Source organism: Papaver somniferum, chromosome 8 (assembly GCF_003573695.1).
Source record: "Papaver somniferum cultivar HN1 chromosome 8, ASM357369v1, whole genome shotgun sequence".
Lineage (NCBI taxonomy): Eukaryota > Viridiplantae > Streptophyta > Magnoliopsida > Ranunculales > Papaveraceae > Papaver > Papaver somniferum.
The window spans coordinates 97,219,183-97,240,101 of record NC_039365.1 but is presented as its reverse complement, the minus strand read 5'-3'; the positions used below and the strand labels follow the sequence as shown (position 1 = coordinate 97,240,101).

The following is a 20,919-nucleotide window of genomic DNA, read 5'->3' as shown; positions in this document are numbered from 1 at the left end:
ACTTGTGTAGTACATAAGATTTCCTTGCAATTGAAAAACTCTCTAACTAGTTCATTTGAAGTCATTTGAACTAGTTATGGTGAAGAAGAACATGGTTGATATAAAATGCTCATATTGCTAACCATTTGGTTAACTATTGTTGAACCAACAAGTGCATATGTATGGGTATGGTTAACAAACCTAGAAGCGTGCATTGTCAAGTGTGTGTAACAAGATAAGTTTTCGATCTAACGGTTGAGAAATATTAGCTTGAATCTAAATCAGGTTTTCATCTAACGGTGAATATTGAATGCTTTGTTACTAAGCTAACATTGATTGCAAACCCTGATTTGAAAGACTATATAAAAGGAGACATCTAGTATTGTGCAAAACTAATCCACACACCTTACGTGTGATACTAGTTTGCGTGCTAGAGTCGATTCTCCTTTAACCTTTGGTGTTCTTCCTTTAAAACCAGGTTAACGACTTAAAGACTTCATTGGTATTGTGAATCCAGAGCGATACTACTTTTATCGTAGTTGTGTGATCTGATCTTGCATCTTCTATCGTACGAGTACAATCATATTGATTGGCTTGATATTGATATCTCTGATAGGAAAGATATAAAAAGTAATCACAAACATCTTCGTCTCATTGTTTGTGATTCCGCGACATCTTGTTTCGCTACCATACGATTAAGATTATTGTGAGGTAATTGATAACTCTATGATGTTCTTCGGGAATATAAGACCGGATTATCAATTGGTTCCTGTTCACCTTGATTATTATCAAAAGACGGAACAAACCCTTTAGGGTTTATCTGTGGGAGACAGATTGATCCTTTGATAGACTTGTCTGTGTGAGACAGATTTGTTTATTGTCAAATCCTGCGATTTTGGGTCGTAACAACTCTTAGTTGTGGGTGAGATCAACTAAGGGAATCAAGTGCGCATTATCCTGCTGGGATCAGAGGCGTTGGGAGTGCAATTGTAGCTTGGATCAGTGGGAGACTGATTGGGGTTCAATTACAGTCCATTCCGAAGTTAGCTTGGAGTAGGCTAGTGTCTGTAGGGGCTTAATACAGTGTGTGTTCAATCTGGACTAGGTCTCGGTGTTTTTCTGCATTTGCGGTTTCCTCGTTAACAAAATTTCTGGTGTCTGTGTTATTTTAATTTCCGCATTATATTGTTTTATCTTTATAATTGAAATAATACAGGTTTTGCGTTAGATCATCAATTAGAGTAATCCAACCTTTGGTTATTGATTGTCATTGATTGATTCTTGGATATTGGTCTTTGGTACCATCCAAGTTATTCCTTGTGTTTGATTAAAGATTCGCTGATTTCTATTAGCTTGATTAAATCAAAACAAGAGAGAGATATCAACTCCTTGAGATACTTTTACCTAGATTGAGTCTGACTGTCTAGTTGATTCTCTAAAAAGTATTTCGGAGTTAGTCCACACAAATTGCTAACCGAAATATTGAGTGGTGTTGTTAGATGGTAGGACTAGAAATGATCCTAAAAATTCTAACTGCAAGTGCACAGTGTCGGCAAGCAACACAGGGCAAGCACAGGTCAGTTCCACAGGGACAAGGGGGTGCAAGTGCTATTTTTCTTATTGTAACCAATTTCTAACTGATTACACTAACCAGGGCAGATTACTAATCGGACAAGTCAAACTAACATTTATTTTTTCACTAACATTAAACAGAACTAACATTAACTTGTACCAATCATAACTATCAAACTGAACTCAAAACATTCATGGCATTAACTTCAGGCTAGCATTGGATTTCTACTAACATCAAAGTCAACACAGCATTTATTTCTGATGCATTAATCACTGACTACTCATTCAACATTAATCATTAATCATTAACACTAATCATTTATATTAACTGAACATGCAGATTTGTAGGCAGAGCATTACACTAATTCAATCATGGAAATTGAAGCAAGGTTACAAAGATAACTAAAGGTGAACAAGCAAATATTGAGGTTAAGATTTCTGAACAGCAATGAAGAGATGGTGAATCTGATGAATGGGAAACTAGGGTTTGAGAATTCACCTCTCAGCCCATACTATCATGTTAGCTATTGCACTACTCAGCTTCTTTAAGTGGATAATTTAACTCCAATCACTAAATCACGGCAAGCATTAGTTGTCTGCTTAAAGAACAACTAATCAAAACACAATAACAAGCATTTGAGAGTAAGTGAACATACATAGAAGGATTCTAACTACCTAGGATGCTTGACATTCTAGGTGAAAGCAATATGTTGTTCATCAACAAAAATATATCCTACACAGTGATCTTAGCATAAATCAGTAGCAATAAGCACACATCCTAGCATTAAGGCTAAGGGTTTCATCTAAACCCTAGCTAGGATGTTTAGTTCATGAATAGAAGACCTAACATGATACTAGCAGGGTTGGTGTACATGGAAAAATCAACAGTGACAGGACAACAACCAATTGCAAATGAATTGATAATTTTTCACTCTAATTAACTTGGGTCTCTCCCCCCATGCTTCACAATGTTACACAGTGTACAATTTATACCAGAACACTAACCCTAATTGTAAATCCCCAAATCAGAAAATTAGGGTTTTTTTAAATTACACAAAATTTAACTTACAAACTCCCAAAATCTGCTCGACCCATGCCTCCTCTAGTCCTTGATGCTCTTCCTCTGCTCCTATTGTCCCCTAATTTCGAGTTATTTTACTCACCCCAAAACCTAGGGTTTCAGAGGTTGTGAGATGAAGAAAATAACTAGGCTAGGGATATGGGGGTGTTTTCGGTGAAGAGATAGTAGTGGCAGTGATGGAACTGGTGGTGGTGACGGAAGTGACAGCGGCAGAGAGGGGAGGTGGTGGAGTTGCAGAGCTCTGCAACTGTCGGGTGAAGGAGATGAAGTTTTGGGGCGATGGGTTGTTTGGGTGGATAATAGGATTCGGTGCTAGGGTGTGAAGCGGGAGCATCTGGTTCGATGTTTGGCGAGCTGAGCCGCTGGATATGGAGATGGTAGGTAGATCGGACGGCTAAGAGAGAAGCAGTTTGTAGCGACCGTTGGATGTGGAACACAACGAAGTCAACGGTGCTAGATTAGGTTAGGTGCTGTAGTGTTGGGCGGAATCATCGGGATTTGATGCACAATGATGTGGTGACCGTTGGATGACAAGATGGATCCAATCTGACGGCTCTCATGGAAATGGGTATGGATAAAGGAAATGGATTTGGGTAAGGGTTTTGGGCCTTGGGTATGCCAAGCCCATATCTTCTTTAAGAACAATTCTTCCTTCTTGAGCCCATTCCTAGCTTTTTGGTCTTGTGCGCACATTCTTCGCGGCTTCCTTGCGTAATTCCTCCCGGCTTTTCACTACTTTTCTGCTCTTTTTGCTCCGCACTTCATCCAGATTTTATTTGTTACCTAAAAATGCAAAATTAAGTAAGAAAAATATTTATTCTTGAAAACAATGAAAATACAGAATATGGGATAAAATGTAGAATTAATGCACAAAAGATGAGTTAAATGCCAACAAAAATATATATAAATATGCACTATTTAGCACTCATCATTAGACCCCCACTTTTTCATCAATTACATTCACATCTTGTAAAAAAATTGATTACGTGTCCTATATTTCTACTACTGCCCTTTTCACTCTACACACAGACATAACTTGGTGCACGTGAACTATCAGTAGTTTCCCTAGCCCGACGAAACGAGATAACTTTTCTGGTAGTTTTCTTGGATCCATTTTGTTAGCTGCATTATACAATGATCCTTCTGGGAGTATTTGGCTGTACTTCTTACACGAGCCACAAAGTCCTATCGATAGAATTTTAGGAAACTTTGTGTTACATTCCTCACACCAACCCCACTAAAGCTCTTGTAGAGATTTTTCCGAACCTTTGTGCATTTAAAGTTGTAGTGGGGTTAAATTCTAAGCTACGCTAGAACATGAACTTCTATACTGCAAGGCATTGATAGCGAGTGCAAGAATCCTTTGTTGCAGTGTACGAGATGCATGTTGTCATAGAGCATCGATCACTTGTAGTGAGATGTAAAACTGGTTATGTTGAATGATTTTGATTTCGAATATCCCTGATACGTGTAACACCAAAAGATATTCTTAGGCGTTATATTAATTATTACTGGATGTAAGTGTGTGTAAGTTTTTTCAGCCAAACAACATTCGACGTTTTTTCCTTCTATGAATATTTATCCATATCTAACAACTTTTTTATATTTTAAGATATTATTTTTCAAATGGTTAATTTTTTTCTATTTTTTCCATGTACCTTGTTTTTTTAGAACAAGTAAGACACATTTTGATCATTAATTAAGTTAGTATTAGTATACAAATAAGATATGAAGAATGCATTATCAGATTTTTTCCATGATTATATTTAAAATACGTTTTGTAATACTTGATAACACATATATTGTGTAAAGAAGACAAACTATTTGCAATTTCGTATTGAACATTGTGAATTTAGTCATTTTAATTTATTAAGCTTTAAGAAGAAAAAAAAAATCACACGGAGAGCATCATCAAGGTCGAACCAAATACTATCTTTATATTTTTTAAACCCATGACTAGTCAACCTCTACTCCTTATTTTGCAACGTGGTTTCTCGGATGCCTTTTGGATCTTCATTTATGATCTCTTCTAAAATTAGTGTTATGAATCATCAAGTCTTCAAATAAATCCCACAAATTATCTTGCCTCACCCACTTTTAAACTCGAGTGACAAAACCAATGAAAGAATTAAAGTAGGGTTTGATGTATCTTTTATTAATTTTTTAAATAAACTTTAAAAGTCTGTTAATTCATCAATGGAAGTAAATGAATTAACATAATGAAATCACGATCTTAGATGCATAAGAGGAGCTTTAGAAATAGATGAAGAGATCAGACTACTACAGATATGTTATTCACCACTGAAGTGATTGAGGTGTTCACGAGAGAAGGATATATAACTATGATGTTTCGATCTATATTCCCGTATAATGGTGCATATTCGAGATAGTTGAGGGTTCGAAAGGTTAGTGAATGCCAATATTTTTACACCTAATGATGTATCATGATGGATGCTTCGCCCGAGACTTTAGATTTCGTTAATTTGCATTAAACTCATTAACTGGGCGACTCACCTTGTCACTAGAGTCAATTAATATAAAAAAATATTGATTTGAGGGAAAAAAATTGATAGAATCTATTGGAGACGCGGTTTGATTTGGGGACAACTGGTTAGTGTCAGGTGTCTCTTATGGTGCAATGCATATAAGGGGTACTCGGGCTTATTAGCACACTAGATTGAAGGAGCTCGTAGCCATGGTCAATCAATTGGGGTCGCCTACTATCTTCTTTACCTTAAGTGCGTCATTTTTGCAGTGGCATGAACTGTATGCTCTCCTCGACCCCAAAACACATTGGAAACTCCAAAGCCGATCGAAAGAAGACGTGAAAAATGAAGGCTGCTGAAAGAGAATCCACTTGTTCTGTCTTGGTTTTTCCAGAAAAGTGAACTTATATTTTTCAAAGAGTAATTGAAGAACTAATTTTATGTGGTAGATCAATTCAAATCTATGTTGTTTTTCCCTAGTTATCAGTTCAAACGCATAAATACACTAACAGTTGGGCAAAGCACAATTCTACTACTGCGGGCAGAAGAAGGTATTACACAATTAGGGCAAAAAAAAAAAAAAAAAAAAAACTGAATCCAAAAATTACCAATTCAAATTTTTTTTTAAGAGAATTAGAGATAAAATATACTCAATTCGTACCTGATATTTGTGATAGGAGGATTTAGGAAGAAAAACGAAGAACCAATCTCGATTTTGAATTACAAGTATATGATTGAGTGGAAAAACCTAGGGAGCGACCATGTCCACGGTTTCTTGTGGTTATAAGGATGGACCATAGGTTTCTCATATTGCAATAGATGATCAAGTACGTCGTTCGATATGAGCATACTTTGACAATATGGTGTGCACAATGAATCCAGATTATATATTCTCATCCAACATGCAGAATCATCCTTGTGCGAAGAAATTTTCTTTGGATTCTAATTTAGATGAGGATGAAGCTGATTATATATCTCTTATGACTTGTATTATGTGGCACACCCGATATGGATACTATTATTTGCCAAAAAACAAGGCGATGGGGTGTACATCAATTTCTTATTATCGAGGATAAGAATGATTAAGTAAATGCCCACGAACCATCTCCAAGTAATAACCAGTTAGGCGAAAGTTCAGTCAATTATACGCAATTCGAAACCAAAAATGAAAGATCGTAAATTTATGTTAATGTGTTTCACATATCTCAATTCAGCATAAAAAAATCGATACGAATAATTAACACTATGGGAAGATTTATAAATGAGTATTTGTGAGCGCTATCAAAATATCTCATAACTACGTATTATTTTTATTTTATTAAAAAACATAACCGTATTAATGTGGTTTGAAGAAAATTATAATACAATGGAATAATTTAAGGATCTTGTGTATAAAAAAGAAAAATTGATTTAGTATGGTAGTTTAACTTATAGGAGAAAGACAAAAAATTGTAACTTATGAAGTATTTCTTAAGAAACAATATTATAGACAACAATTAAGCCAAATATACTTAGAAATCACGATTAAATCGTCTAGTCTAAAAATATCACGTGTTATATCCGCCATTCATCCAATAATAGGTAAGAATTGATCTGTTACCGTTTTTAATAAACTGTCTCTGTTTTCCGTTAATAGTCTCAAATAAAGGTTACATAGTGATCAAGTATATCAAGAAATAAAAAATAAAAATAACAACGTGCTTGACATGGTACATATTTGTAAAATCCGACAGCCAAAAAAAAAACTATCTAAAACAAGCATGATATACCCGATTAATTCGGAAAATGGATGGTCTTTCAAGGGGTAACCTGACCATTTGATAGATTTTTTTATTCCCACGCTAAAACACAAGTAACATGATGAACATCATGTTACTTGAAATTATCGTCATAGTTGAAAAGTAATCTGACCCGGAATAAAAGTAATATGATCGGTTATATCTTTTTTCTCTCTTTCTTTTTTTGCTAAAGAAAAAACATTGTATTATTTACAAATGTTGTGGGAGTAAATCAGGCAAGATTTTCCACCACTCATTAAAAGTATTAAATCTTCTATAACGCTTAGCTGTTTTATCAGCGTACGAATTAAAATCTCTACTGAGATGACTAGTTTTTAATAAACGTAAAGGAGTCTAACAACACATAACAATCATTTATGATGGAACTACTGAACCAACATTCCAAAGTAATCCATAATTTTTTTGGCATCATTGTAATGCATAATGGAGTTCGAATTTCTACTTTTTGCCCATTTTATGGCTTCCAGCATAGCTAAACTCTCGGTCTCTTTTGGATTCCTCGTTATTCCTGCGACTGTTTTGCATCCCTTATAGGTACCTGCGATTGTAGACATAAAAATACCAGTACTTGTCGTATTGGTATTCTTATCACATGACGCATCACAATAAATTAAGGTCCATATGCACAATATTAAAGGCTATAGGATTGTGATTACTACTAATATTATCAGAAGAAGTAACTAGTTGTGCACTCTCAGTCGAGCACGAAGCTATGATATCATGAGTTAATTTGATGGCTAGTTTATCCGTATAAGAAGGCTGAATATATTTGTTTTGAAAGATTTTGAAGCATCTTTCTCTCCAAATACTCCACGCAGTAGTGTGGATTTCTATTTGAATGCTTTCATCATTACTACAACATAACCATTTCTATATCCAATCCTTGATGTTTGGATTAGTGCAAGAGTCCTGCAAAGTAATATGTCCATTTGGTGTAGAAGACCAACATATTTAGCAAATTGTCAATGTAATAAGAGATGCTCAGAAGTTTCAGGTTCATTACTGCTACACATGCTGGAATTAGTACCATTATTATTCACATATTGAGATAACCTAACCTGAGTAGGCAAAATACACTAATGCATTTTTAGAGAAAGAGCTGCACTTTGGGAAGAAGTTAGCTTTCCATAATGCTTTAAAAATATGAATATGACTAGAATTTGCAGAACCTTTAGAATCATCACTAGACAGAGTTATATATGAAGATTTTACTGAGAAATTACCATTATAAATAGATGTCCAGATCAACCTATCTTTACTTGAATAAGGTATTATGATCTGCCTCATTTTATTTGCATTCTTCGGATTAAAGTATGCGTTAATCATGCTTTCATTGCATTGCTTAGTTTTTCGATCTATAAAATCAACATCCACTAAATTAGGGTTAGAATATTAAATGCAAATTGGATGAGTAGCATTAGGAATCCAACTATCATCAAAAGCATTGATATTATTACCTTTTTTAACTTCCCAAAAAATGTTTTGTTCGATATTATCTAGACCTCAGTATATTGCTTTCCAACCCCAGACGAATCCTGATTTTTCTTATAGTGTAAGGGACGATTATTGCTAAAGAACTTGTACTTCAAAGTCTTAAACCATAACTCATAGGAACTATGAATTAATCTCCAGTCCATTTTGGACAACAAAGCTAGATTAAGCTTTTTAAATCACGGAAACCTTGAACCCCTGCATGCTTATGGATACAAACCTTTTGCCAATGTTTCATATATATATATATATTCCTTTATGATTCAATTGTCCCCACCAAAAATCTCTTTGGGATTTTTTATTTGATAAATAATAAGGTTAGGGATAAATAGGAATTCATATGATAAACAGAGGATGACTTTGATGATATTTTGCACCATGACATATTTATATGCTTGAGAGAAGTGTTCCCTTTCCAATTTGTTACACTATTATCAAAGTGATTAGCAAGGTAAGCAAAGGATTCAATTCTAGATTTATTAATGAAAAGAGATATACTTAAATATTTATCATTTGAGTCTATTTTCTTAATATTAAGAGTCCTTATAAGGGAAACACATTTATCTAGATGAACTTTTTTGCTGAAAAAACATCCAGAGTTCTCAAAGTCAATCATTTGTCCGGAGACAGAACTAAAAAGATTTATAGCCTCTACAAGGTTATTTGCTTTATAGTGAGTTGCCTTAGTGAATAAAAAACAGTCATCAGAAAATAAAAGATAAGACACACTAGGTGTCTCATTAGTAACTCTAGCTCCATGGATCCAATGTTTACTCTCACAATGCATTAAGTATCTGGAGAATGACTTCATACATAAAATAAAAAGGTATGGAGACAAGGGATCACCTTGTCTCAGATCCCTACTTGGTTTATACACATTGCAAGGGGATTCATTCAGTAGAATGGATATGCTAGTAGTACTCACACATTGTAAAATCAAATCACACCAATGGTTAGAAAATCCAAAACATTTAAGAACATCAACCATAAAGGACCATTTCAACTTATCAAAGGCCTTAGACATGTCGAGTTTAAGGCCCATGATACCACTTTTAGCTTTAGTCCTTTTCATAGTATGGACTATTTCATAAGCAATTATAACATTGTCATGAATATTCCTATTAGACATGTAAAATGACTGAAAAGGATAAATACTTTTGCTAATTAAGTAACGATTTCATTGTGGACTATAAGTTTAAATATAATCTTGTAATTTGTGTTACATAAAGAGATAGGTCTAAAGCCAACAAGTGATAAAGAGTTATTTTTCTTAGGGATGAGATACATAAAGTGTGATTCATTTCTTTTAAAAGATGTTTGTGTTCAAAGAAATATTTAGTTGTTTTCCAAACATCTTGTTCAAGAATTTCTTTGTAAAAACCCGGAATGAAACCATCCGGGCCAGGTGCAGTCTAGGATTTTATTTGTTTAATGGTTACCTTAATTTCATCTAGAGATATAGGTCTTAACACCATAACATTATCCTCATCAGTGACACAAGGAGTTGTACAGTTAAGGAATTCTCTCTTTTGTATAAGATTGGTAGTAATACCAATACCACTAAAGTGATTAACTAATAGGTCCTCTAGCTGTTTTCTGTCATTAGACCATTGGCCATTACTAAGTTACTGGGATTCTATATGATTAAAATGTCTTTTTATGTTCATAGAAGTATGGTAGAAATTGGTATTTTTATCATAGCATTTTATATAATCAGTTGGAGACTTTTGCGCATAAAAATCTTCATGCACTTTTTGCAAGTGCTCAAAACCAAGTTCAACTTGTTTGATTGCATCCACATTTTGAATATATTGAGGTTGATTATTCAGATTATGGAGTTGTTCATTTAGTTGTCAAACCTTGTGATCTATATTTCCAAAATGCAAAGTATTCCACAATTTAAGCTCATGTTTCACATTTCTAAGTTTGTTAGTCATTTGGTAAGCATTGGAACCTCTTACATTCTTAGCATAAGCACTTTGAATTAAATATTTACAAGTTGGATTTATACCTCAATATTTAAAGTATCTATAGGGTTCAAACCTATTATGGGGTTGGGTTAGTCACCAAAATAATTAGGATATGATCCGAGCCTATAAAATCAATATGAAATACTTTGGCAGTATCATAATGATTAAGTAACAAACCATTACCCATAACCATCTCAAGTCTAGCTTTGATGATGTTATCATTGGATTGTATGTTAAACCATGTGTAAGGTATACCAGAGAAACCCAAATCATTTAAGTGATAACTAGTTATTATTTCTTGAGTAAACGAAAATTCAGAAGTATTGGGTAAAGTATTGGTTGATATTTCATGAGTGTGCATTGATATCCAATTCACCCATGAGAATCCAGGGTGGTTAACCCTCATGCCAATATCTTTTATGTATTTCCATTGACAATCGCTTATGTCTAATTCAACATAATCTGCACATGTGCTAATTTGCTAACTAAGTAACTAGCATTACTTATTCTTATTTAGGAGGATCCCCCCGTACTCTTATTTTCACACTATCTCATGCGTTGGACACTATTTTTTTTTTCTTCAAAAAATCAAACTATAGCGTATTTGAAGATAATAATTTGGGAATACGTTCGTCTTACAAATCTCTGCATACCAAAAAAGAAACGAGCACATCCCGAAATATATAACTTCACCATCTACTACTTAATATATCAACCATAAAAAATCAACGAATTTTGAACCGCTGAAATCGAGATTGGTAGATGGTAAGGTTTGGTATTTCAGAATGTGCTCATTTTCTACAAGATTTTTTTGTGAATGTCTCGTACTTATAGAAACAATAGTAGTTTTGTGTGATAGTTTAGTGTATTTTGCTTGCAAGATGTTGCTGGAGTAGTGCGATATGACGAGTAGTTGTCCGGTACAGTAAAATTAAAGAAAAATAGAATAAAATGTTGGATGCAATGTAACTGAATTCAGCTTCTATGCTTGAGCAATAGAATAAAGTTATCTTGTTTTATGACTTTTTCACCCATATTGTGAATCTAATTATAGTAGCATAACCATAACAACTCTAAGCCTGGTTTACAATGTCAGATATCCTGTTTGTGATTTAAGACTTATTAGTCCTTCTCTTTTTGACATGACAGAGGTACTCTATATATGTGCATTACATTTTCCATTATATTTATTTATGTCTCATGGTGAAATAGACTTTCAGTTTTGAGAAACCGATGAATGACAAGGTAAAGATATGTAAGTTACCATATGGTCAAGATGTGTATATTTATGGTACTTTACATATATTTATTTTTTGAAAACCAGACCACACTCGGTAGACCTGCGGTGGATAACCCAATGATAGTTTATGCTTGGTATATTGGTTCCATAATTTCACTTTATATATTTTTCTGCATGTCAATATGGGTTGCCCGCTCTTCTAACTTTTAGGGGAGCAGAATCTATCTTCTTTACTTAAAGAAAGTTGGAGTTGAAATATAGGGATCGAGGTTGACTAGAGATGGGGGTGGGGGGGGGGGGGGGATAGATAGAGCCTGACATACAGGTGGGTTTGAGTTAGTTATAAACAATGTTGTTTGATAAGTGATAGAAACAACAAGATATGATGGTTAGCCAGTCGAATATTAGGTCGTGTTGTTAATTTATGTTCTAGGAGTTTTTTAGATGTCGAAGTTGGGCATTTATGTTCTAGGAGTTTTTGGAACATGAGTTGTAGATTTACAAAGAAGCTTCACCATTTTTATCTATTGGTTTGGAAAACAAGATAGTACAAAATAGGCATGCTGTTGTTGTTGGTGGTGGTGATGAGTTTGTTAGAGATTGTGTGATTTCTTGAATATTTTGTTAATGGAAAAACATGCCTCTAGCAAAAATGAGCTCTTACCTTTCCCAATTTGGAAAGTCCAGTCCACAGAACTTCTCTAATACTTGTGTAGATCCATGGGAGATGGTGGAGCAGTTATTGACATCCGCAGGTTAGAGCATCTTTTCTTTTCCAGTCTAGGGTTTCTATACATTTGTTTACCACAATCAGGTCAGAATTTCTTGAGTTCGAGCCTGGAATGTTTTATATAATTCCACTGCTTTTTTCTTTTTTGTCAGTTAAACCAAATCATCGTTGCTAATATGGTTAAACACATGTAGCAAAGATGACACCAAGGTTCTAGGAGATCCCTTTTCATGTGGCACTTCCAATTCAGGAACCTACATTCATCCTGACCAGAGAGATGGCGCGAGACAACTCGGATCACAGATGAGACCACGGAGGAATGAAGAAAACTCTGTTCCCGTCACCAACCTCTCTGAAGATACTCGCGAGCCTGACTTGCTTGAGCTGTTGGGAACATTTGGTGCTATCACTCGTGTTCATGCTGCTGTAGATCATAGGAATGGTATTAGCCGAGGATTTGGTTTTTTGAACACGGAAGATGCTGAGAGTGCGATTCACAATTTCAATAGGTATGGTTATGACAATCTCATCCTCGGAGTAGAATGGGAGACTCCTAGGGGAAATTAGAACTAAAGAAGAAGCTTGTACCTCATTTTTCAATCTTAAAATCACTACAGAGTTGGGTGTTACTTTTCTCATTAGCGCATACTATCTGTTTTCAGTGTTAGCTAATTTCGTATCTCCTCATTTAAAGGTTACGACACTGCTTTTTTTACACTATCAACTTAATACAATTTTGTTTTATAAATTAGAATTATGATAAAATTTGTCCGAACATCTTTTTTACAAGAAAGAATTCCTTTACAAATTTAAATCCGTGCAATCACATAGTGTTGTTTCGTGAACTTCTTCAGTCGGCCCTGTGCAATCACATAGTGTTGTTTCGTGAAATTCTTCAGTCGGCCCTCCCAACGTGGTAACGGTGGTACTAGTTTGTAAAACAAGACAATTAAATATAGTTGGATGACTTATGGCTCAGACCTAACACAGCACTTGAATACAAAATCGAACCCTCTCTTTCTCAAGTCTCAACTCAGTTAAAGAAACCCTCTCCGTTTTCTCTCTCAAAGTGAATCCCTGAAAGCCGGTATACAATGTCCGAATCAAATTCGAATGGAAGCAACGGAGATCATCATAATGGATTTAATAAAGACAAGGCCTTAGCAAAGACTGCCGGATTCGTAGTGTTCTCAGGTATCGCTATTAGTATCCTCAAAGCCCTAAACCCATACAAACAAAACAACAACAACACATTTCAAGAATCTCCACAAATCGAAAAATCTCCAGCAATTCCAGAATCAAAATTTACTCATTTTGAAGAACCTGTTACCAAGGTAAGCAAACATTTAACAAACAAATCAAATCTTCTCGACACATCTCTCAATTTGGGGAATTTTTTTATTTTGATTTTTTTTTTGTGTGTGCAGAAACCCCAAATTGTTCGTAATGATTCGTCCCCACCACCGCCAGCATCTTTGTTTTCGGGTAAAATGGTCGAGATTGTGAAGGGTGATACTCTCTGGGCTCTTTCTAGAAAACATGGGGTCAGTTTCTTCATTTGTTCTTCCAGTTTTGAGAACATCATAATACATTTTTAAGCTTATTTTTTCCGAATTTTGTTTTTGCTATTATTAGGTTTCTGTTGATGCACTGAAAGAAGCCAATGGACTTGAAGGGGACAAAATTTATGCTGGAAAGAAGCTTATAATTCCATGAATGAAAGGATTGTGAGAGTTTAGCTTGTTTGTAAAATCAGTTTTCATTTTGGTTGAGGGTTAGGTCCTGTTACCTGTAGGTTGTAGCTAGTTGGGTGAATGAGAGGTTTGTAAGGGCATCTTGTGCTGATTAAAACAATGTCTAAAGTCGCATAACTTCATAGTTATTGCCACTCTATGTTTTTGCGAACACATCTCCATACAACTCCAATTAGCTTGATCATCTGGAATTATCATATTGTTTTCTGTCTGGTGATTTTATGCTACCCATTTCAGGTCAATTGTGAAGCCTAGAACAAAAATATCAAATCTCAAAAACTATACTCTGAGTGGAAACACAAAACTGGGAAACCAAAGACAAACATACAAAAACCCATTTGAAAAGAATTGCACCACGCTACCAAAAACTCTGACCAAAAGCGAGATTGTACAGTTAAACCGGATTTGTTGCGGTCTTCAAATTGCACGATGCTACCAGTGCAAGTCTAAAGTAATGTACAGTATTTTCTATTCTACAAAACGCTTCCCGTGGGGGTCGAACCCACGACCTATCTCCCTAATGGTTTCCCTACCCTATGTACTGTGACTGTGTTAAGATTGTCTTCACTCTCGTCTTCCATAAGGGTCTGCCAAAGCCATAAAATCATACCGCTCTGGTTCAAATGGAAAAAGCAGTCGGAGAAGAACGAGAGGCAACTACAAAAATGCAGAAGCCGAGAAGATTGAAAGGTCATAAAGGCACTGTTACCTGTTGTATCGCTTCTCGAGATAGACCTGGAATCGTAGCTACTTCAGGAGAGGTACTTCTCCTTCCCACTTATTCAATTTCTCTTTGATTTTTTGACATCAGTTATTTTGATTTGAATGCATTCATTGTGATTAACATTCAGTCAAATTGAACCATACCCCTAATATCATCAGTTATATTGACGAGTTAAGTTTGCTTAAACAAGATTATTTCCCCCAAATTATTCTTTGTGAAATTTGTTCTTTATACTGATTTAGGAGGTGAAATAAGTGGGTTTGTACTTTATAGTTTTTATCTATTGTAATAAGCATATAAGAGAAGGGGCTTCAATTAAACTAGTGTTTGAGCAATTAACTTTTGATGGATGATTACTGGGTATGCTATAAGAAGGTGTGAAGTTAGACGCCAAATGGTTCATTGACATGTTCAATTGACCTGCCGATTCTGTTGAACAGGATGGTCGCATTTGCTGGTTTGACATGCGTTGTAAAGATGTGGTACTTACCATGGATCTCGACAACAAACCTATCTCATCTGTATGTTTTAAGTCTGGTGGGTTTTGCTCATCTCCAGTTGCCTCTTTTGTTTTAAAGATTATTACTTTTATGTTGTGAACTAGGCTTAGGTGATGCATGATTTAGCAAATGTATGTCTGATCATCCTTGTTGAATTACTCTACAAAACAAGGAAAAGAGAATAGAAAAATACAGTTGGTAGTACTATGGATCCTCCACCTTCTTAACTGGAAACGGAGCAGTTAATTGGTTTCAACCTAATAAATAGTTTTTCCTTGTTCCAGGAAATGAAGATGTTGTCTACGCTTCCTCAGGAGCAGAAGTAATGTTCTTTGACGTGCATATGGTACTTTTTATTATCACCTTTTTGATTTTTTTTGCTGTTGGTGAAGGAAGTACCCCATGTAAATCTTTTCCACAGAAGTTGTTCTAAGAGGACATGAAAACCTCAACTGATTGTAGTTAATGAGTTAAACACAACGAATGTAGCCGATCTTAATTTCCTGCCCTGTAGGAATCCTCTGCTAGAATGATTGGCAAGCTTACGTAGCTATTAGCGAGCAGTTTTTCCATTCATATGACCAAAGTTGTACAAATTTCATCCTTTTTCCAAGGAAATAGGCTGCATCTGATAAACCATATCCCACAACAATAAGATAAAAAAATAGAGGAAGAAGACTCAGGATAGGCAAACGAGAGAAGATCAATGTGATCGCTCAAGACTTGCAAAGTCGTGTTAAAGCTTTTCATTAGCTTGTCATTGCGAAGTTGTCCAAAATCTCATGTGTTTATAGAGCAATTAATCACTTAACCCATGTGCTCCGACTCTTTGTTCTCCCCTCTGAGTTAGTTTTTTTCCGCAAGTATGAACTTCCCAAATGTATATGCAAGTTAGTTTGCATGAAAGTATAAGTATAAACAAACTCTGAACAAGATCTTTAAGGGAGTATCCATAGCTACAAACTGTTTTTCTCAGTAAAATTCTTATATTGCATCGAAACTTTTGCTTTGGATTCCTACAACTGTTAACAAATGGTATCTGCTACCAGTTAATTCTTTAGCGTTGTTATTATCTTACCAATATAAAATTTAATTGCTCGTAAAAAAAGTTTTTTCTATACTCTATTTGGAGCATCCTTACATTCTCTATATTTTGTTTTATTCCGTAGGCTAATTGTTATTGTTTCGTACTCATTCTTTCTGTTTATCTTGTAGGCATCTTCCTGGAAGCAATTGGGAAGCTACAGCTATAACAAAGAGGAGATAAACCAGGTGCACATTTTGTGACTTTTTGAATGGCATTAGAGGTTTCCCCTTTTCCCTCCAATATATATGGTTCCATTTAAATATGCTTAACTTTTTTTTTATATTTCTTGATTACGATTTGAAGAGATACTAAAGAGAGTTCTTGTGATCAATATCGAATCGTAAGGAATAATGTTTTTTTTTATTTATTCTTATCATGTTTGTTAAGTCTGTACTGTCCTCCAGAGAAAACTAATTCCTCGAGAACCAATGCTAATGAAGATTTTAAAGTAGTATTAGGCCTCTGTCTGAGATCTACCTACTTCTCTGTAGAGCTACATTAAATCACAGAACTTATGAAACACAACTAGTTCATGGAATAATATTAAGCTTTCTAGAGGTTCTGCAGATTACAGTATTGATGTGGGATTATCTTCCTACTCTAGCATGGTACTGAGACCAAATACGAAGTAACTTTATAATGAGAAGTGAAAACCATATATTAGCATGCTTAGCACTTGAGCTTATAATTAAAAAATGATATAGAACTTTCTTTGCTTGGTTGATACTCAAATAATTTTTTTGATATCCTGAAGCTTTTGAACGTGATATTCTTCTTTTCAGATTACTTGCAGCTCGAAATCATCTTTTATTGCCGCTGCAGATGATAGTGGTGACATAAAGGTATGAAAGGAACCACATAAACAAATCATTCTTTAGCAATTGTTAATTGTGCTGATTCTGTCTAAAGCTGGTTATGAATTTTAACCTACCCGTTGTTGTCATCAAATCCCTAGGTCAAGTATTATGTGCAGTCAATGCTGATTTATGAAATCTCCAGATTTTAAATCTCATTTCGAGAATAGCATGATGCTGGATTGGTATGATGCTATCTAGCGAACTTAGAACGTACTATGTCAAGTTACCAGAATACTTAAACTCAAGAGAGCGAAGTAGTTTCTGCTCTCTATAGATTTTTCAGGTGGCAGCTTGGTCATGGTGACAAATAAGCGCAGTTGTTTTAGATTGTTACTAATTGATTTGTTGGCAAACTATGGACCTGTAAAAAGCATACCGATCTTAAAGTTCCAGATGTAAATACACGACCCACCCCTTCATTGCTACATCCTGTATTTAACCATGAGCTCCAGAGGCTGTGTAGACACTATATTAACAACCACGTATTATAAAATGGTAGAATTGTGAACCTCTAAGATGGAGGCATGATAGCAAACAAATAACAAGGCTGTAGCCAAGTGACAGGAACTTAGGATCACAAGCCTTGTCTCCCTCCATCCCTCCCCATACAGATACTTATATACTTAAATTCCTGTTGGTAAGTTAGTTTCTCCCATTTGCTTATGTTTCCGTGTTGAAATACTATTCCCATTAGCTTATGTTTCCATGTCGAAATACTACTGTTTTTCATGATGTGAATGCTGACTTTGGTTCACTGGCAGATAATTGATGTAAGGCAGCAGTGCCTGTATAAAACTTTACGAGCTGGTCATACAAGTGTATCCTTTTTTATATGAATCATACAACTCCGAGGTTAATATGTGATAAGATCTTTAGTGTTCTGATGGCTGATTCTGCTCTCCTCATTCAAGTTTATGCTTACTGAATTTATTTTTATATGCTTGATCCTGGTATGGTGCATAGGCGGACCACATCCGAATACGAGTCCCAGTCATTTATCACGAGACAAGATTTTTATTTTTCTGTTTTAAGATGTTTTTGCATGTGACACGTCCTGTTCAAAAGGAGTGTCAACATGTTGGATACTATCTTTTTCTTAACTCTATACGTAGATTTGTAGCAGTGTGCAGTTTCTTCCTTGGAGACCTTGGGAAGGTATACATAATGTCAATTTTCTTAGCAATGCACTATTATATTTTTTTTTATATCTGTTCCAAATAGTTTCTGTAAGATGGAGAGAGATTGTTTTGGAGGAATTCAAAACCTAAGGTTCTTGCTTTATACATTTAAGAGCTGGTAGGTGCGAGTTGGTTGTGCAGAATTTGTGATTTCATAGGCAGTTCTTAGCATATAACTTGGGTTTCTTAATTTGGTGAATCTGTAAATGGCTTAAAACTTCCCTTCTCATGCAATATATGAGAAATTATTGGATGTGACTGTCATGGATGTGACTGTCATGGATGTGACTTGTGAGGCACCAATATTCTCTTGCATTAATAAATGCTAATAACTTGATGGTGTTCTAACGTAACATATTACTGGTACTTCTGACAGTTATAACTGGTGGTCTTGATGCTAAGCTCGTGATGTGGGACTTCTCTAAAGGGAGGCAGTGCAAAATTGTGGATTTTGGTATTTACATGCCTGGCAACTGTGTATTTTGTGCTTTGACTTACCAGATTTTCTCGTGTCCATGTAGATTTTTAAATGTGTCACCAAACCATAGTTTTTCACTATTTTGAGATCTTAGAGGTGTGCATAAAGGAGGTCTAAATGTACTCAATGTTTTCGTGGTGGACGAATGCTAGTCAAGAAGTGTTTCTTCCTCTGAAATTTATTGAGGCAAATGGGCCATCCAGCCCCTTTTCCGACTGAAGGAATCTAGGGTACCATTTGTGGAAGTTTTATCTCAATCCATGGAGATGGGGGAGCTGTATTTTTCAAAATATTATGTTTGGTTGATGGTTTCTTTTAGGTGTTGTGCCAGGAAGTATTTGTTGATTACCTTCTTTAAATGTACTGCAGCCCGCCCTGACGCTGGCAGTCAAAGTAATGCAGGACAATGTTTGAATCCTGCTTTTGTTCATGCATTGGTGATTCCCGAGGTTGATATGTTGGACAATTCAGGGAAATCTGTGTTGTGGCTAGGGCTGATGGTGTTGTTGATGTGATTGATATTGAATCAGAGCTAGCTGCTGCTAACTCCAAAAGTTCCACAAAGTCCAGCAAGGGATCACAATCGAGACGTGGAGGCAGTAAGCAGCCTACTACAAATGCTGAGGCCTTAGATCAACACATAGGAAAGAGGTTCTCGTTAGACTATCCTTTGGGAGGGCACACTGCAGCTGTTTCCTGTGTGTAAGTATAATCTGATTATATGGTTGCATACCTGTGTTTAATTTGAACGAAGGCTAAATAAACTTTTTCAGGTCATTTTCACTGTTTGGGGAGAGAGGGAAGTTCATAATATCAGGTGGGAATGATTCATCTGTGAAGGTTTGGGATTGGTCTAAACATCTTGATGCTGGGGAGAGCAGCAGTAGCACCAGCAATGATATCTTGCGTCTAAACATTCCCTTGAGCAAAAAGGTGAGATGACTCTTCTATCGTTCAAAAATCCACATTTGCGTCTTTTATGAACCTAAAAGACTAGAGAACAAGAATGAAAAGAAGAAGTTCCGTGATGTTGCATGAATGACGTATAATTTGATTTAAGTTCCTTACTGTTTAATTTAGTTGTCCCACTTAGATTTCGAACAGTGCTCCTTTACAAAATAAGATTTATCTGCTAAAGAGGGTTCTTATGTGAAGGAGTATTAAAATTCTGTATGCGGAGTTCTTTATTTGGAACAAGGTCATCTATATATGACCATACACACAGAAACACACCACTGCATGCGCATACACACGCGCTCATGCACACATACTACATAAGCAAAGAATCAGCCACCATAGAAAGGAGGCCTTGTAATCTGCATCCTGAGTGAAACATATCCAGAAGATCACAATCTCCTTCATTGCACTTCTTGTAGTTTTATATGGTGATGTGGAAGATTGCAAAGTTTAGGTTAGAGGTCCGTCTATCCTTCTTCCGTATGTACTATGCTCTCCTTAATTTCATGATATCCAATTTTTTCGTATGATGTACTGTTGGTTCTGAGAAACCTAAGTTAATTTAAAAGTATATTAGGAAATCATTAACCATATTTAAATTTCACTCTTGTATAGGTAAAAATTGGCTGTGTACCACTCCAACTGATTCAGAAAACATTATCGTGTGCGACACATCCAAGGTGGTAAAGGTTTATTCTGTTACCTAGACTGAACCTGTATATATTCAAACCTATTATGCTAGAGGCGACTTGAATATGTAAAAGGAGCTGCAAGTTTATGGTATTCAGATATCTCCTCGCAGTCTTCAAATTATATGACCAGGTAATGACTTATTTTCACACTTAGTCATAGCTCATAACCATGGGTAAGAGCTCCAATTTTCTCCTGAATCATAAGTTGAACCTTTTCATACTTCCAGATTTGGCGTGCGCACATACAACTTCACAAGTTAGGTTCTTTAGTTAGTTTTAATTTCGGCTCCGTGGCTTCTGCACGTGTTTGTTATAGTCGGGCAACAAAGTGTGTGCATTTTGTA

The 20,919-nt window shown here is 35.5% G+C and overlaps 2 protein-coding genes and 1 pseudogene across 2 annotated transcripts; all 3 read left to right on the top strand.

Moving 5' to 3' along the window:
- Positions 1 to 12,338: 12,338 nt before the first annotated feature.
- On the top strand, positions 12,339 to 12,915 carry LOC113305818 (annotated as a pseudogene).
- Positions 12,916 to 13,346: 431 nt separating this feature from the next.
- Positions 13,347 to 14,296, top strand: LOC113306730 (probable endopeptidase p60). The gene is made up of 3 exons (XM_026555642.1): positions 13,347 to 13,682; positions 13,776 to 13,892; positions 13,984 to 14,296. Exons 1-3 carry the CDS (start codon positions 13,443 to 13,445, stop codon positions 14,062 to 14,064), a joined length of 438 nt encoding a protein of 145 aa, XP_026411427.1. The 5' UTR covers positions 13,347 to 13,442; the 3' UTR covers positions 14,065 to 14,296.
- Positions 14,297 to 14,680: 384 nt separating this feature from the next.
- Positions 14,681 to 20,590, top strand: LOC113302206 (WD repeat-containing protein 53). The gene is given in 12 exon segments (XM_026551072.1): positions 14,681 to 14,863; positions 15,267 to 15,363; positions 15,611 to 15,672; positions 16,542 to 16,598; positions 17,196 to 17,255; positions 18,032 to 18,088; positions 18,383 to 18,425; positions 18,825 to 18,902; positions 19,296 to 19,400; positions 19,403 to 19,628; positions 19,700 to 19,878; positions 20,499 to 20,590. Coding segments are annotated over 12 exon segments (1,194 nt in total). The 5' UTR covers positions 14,681 to 14,725.
- The last annotated feature ends 329 nt before the right edge of the window (positions 20,591 to 20,919 follow it).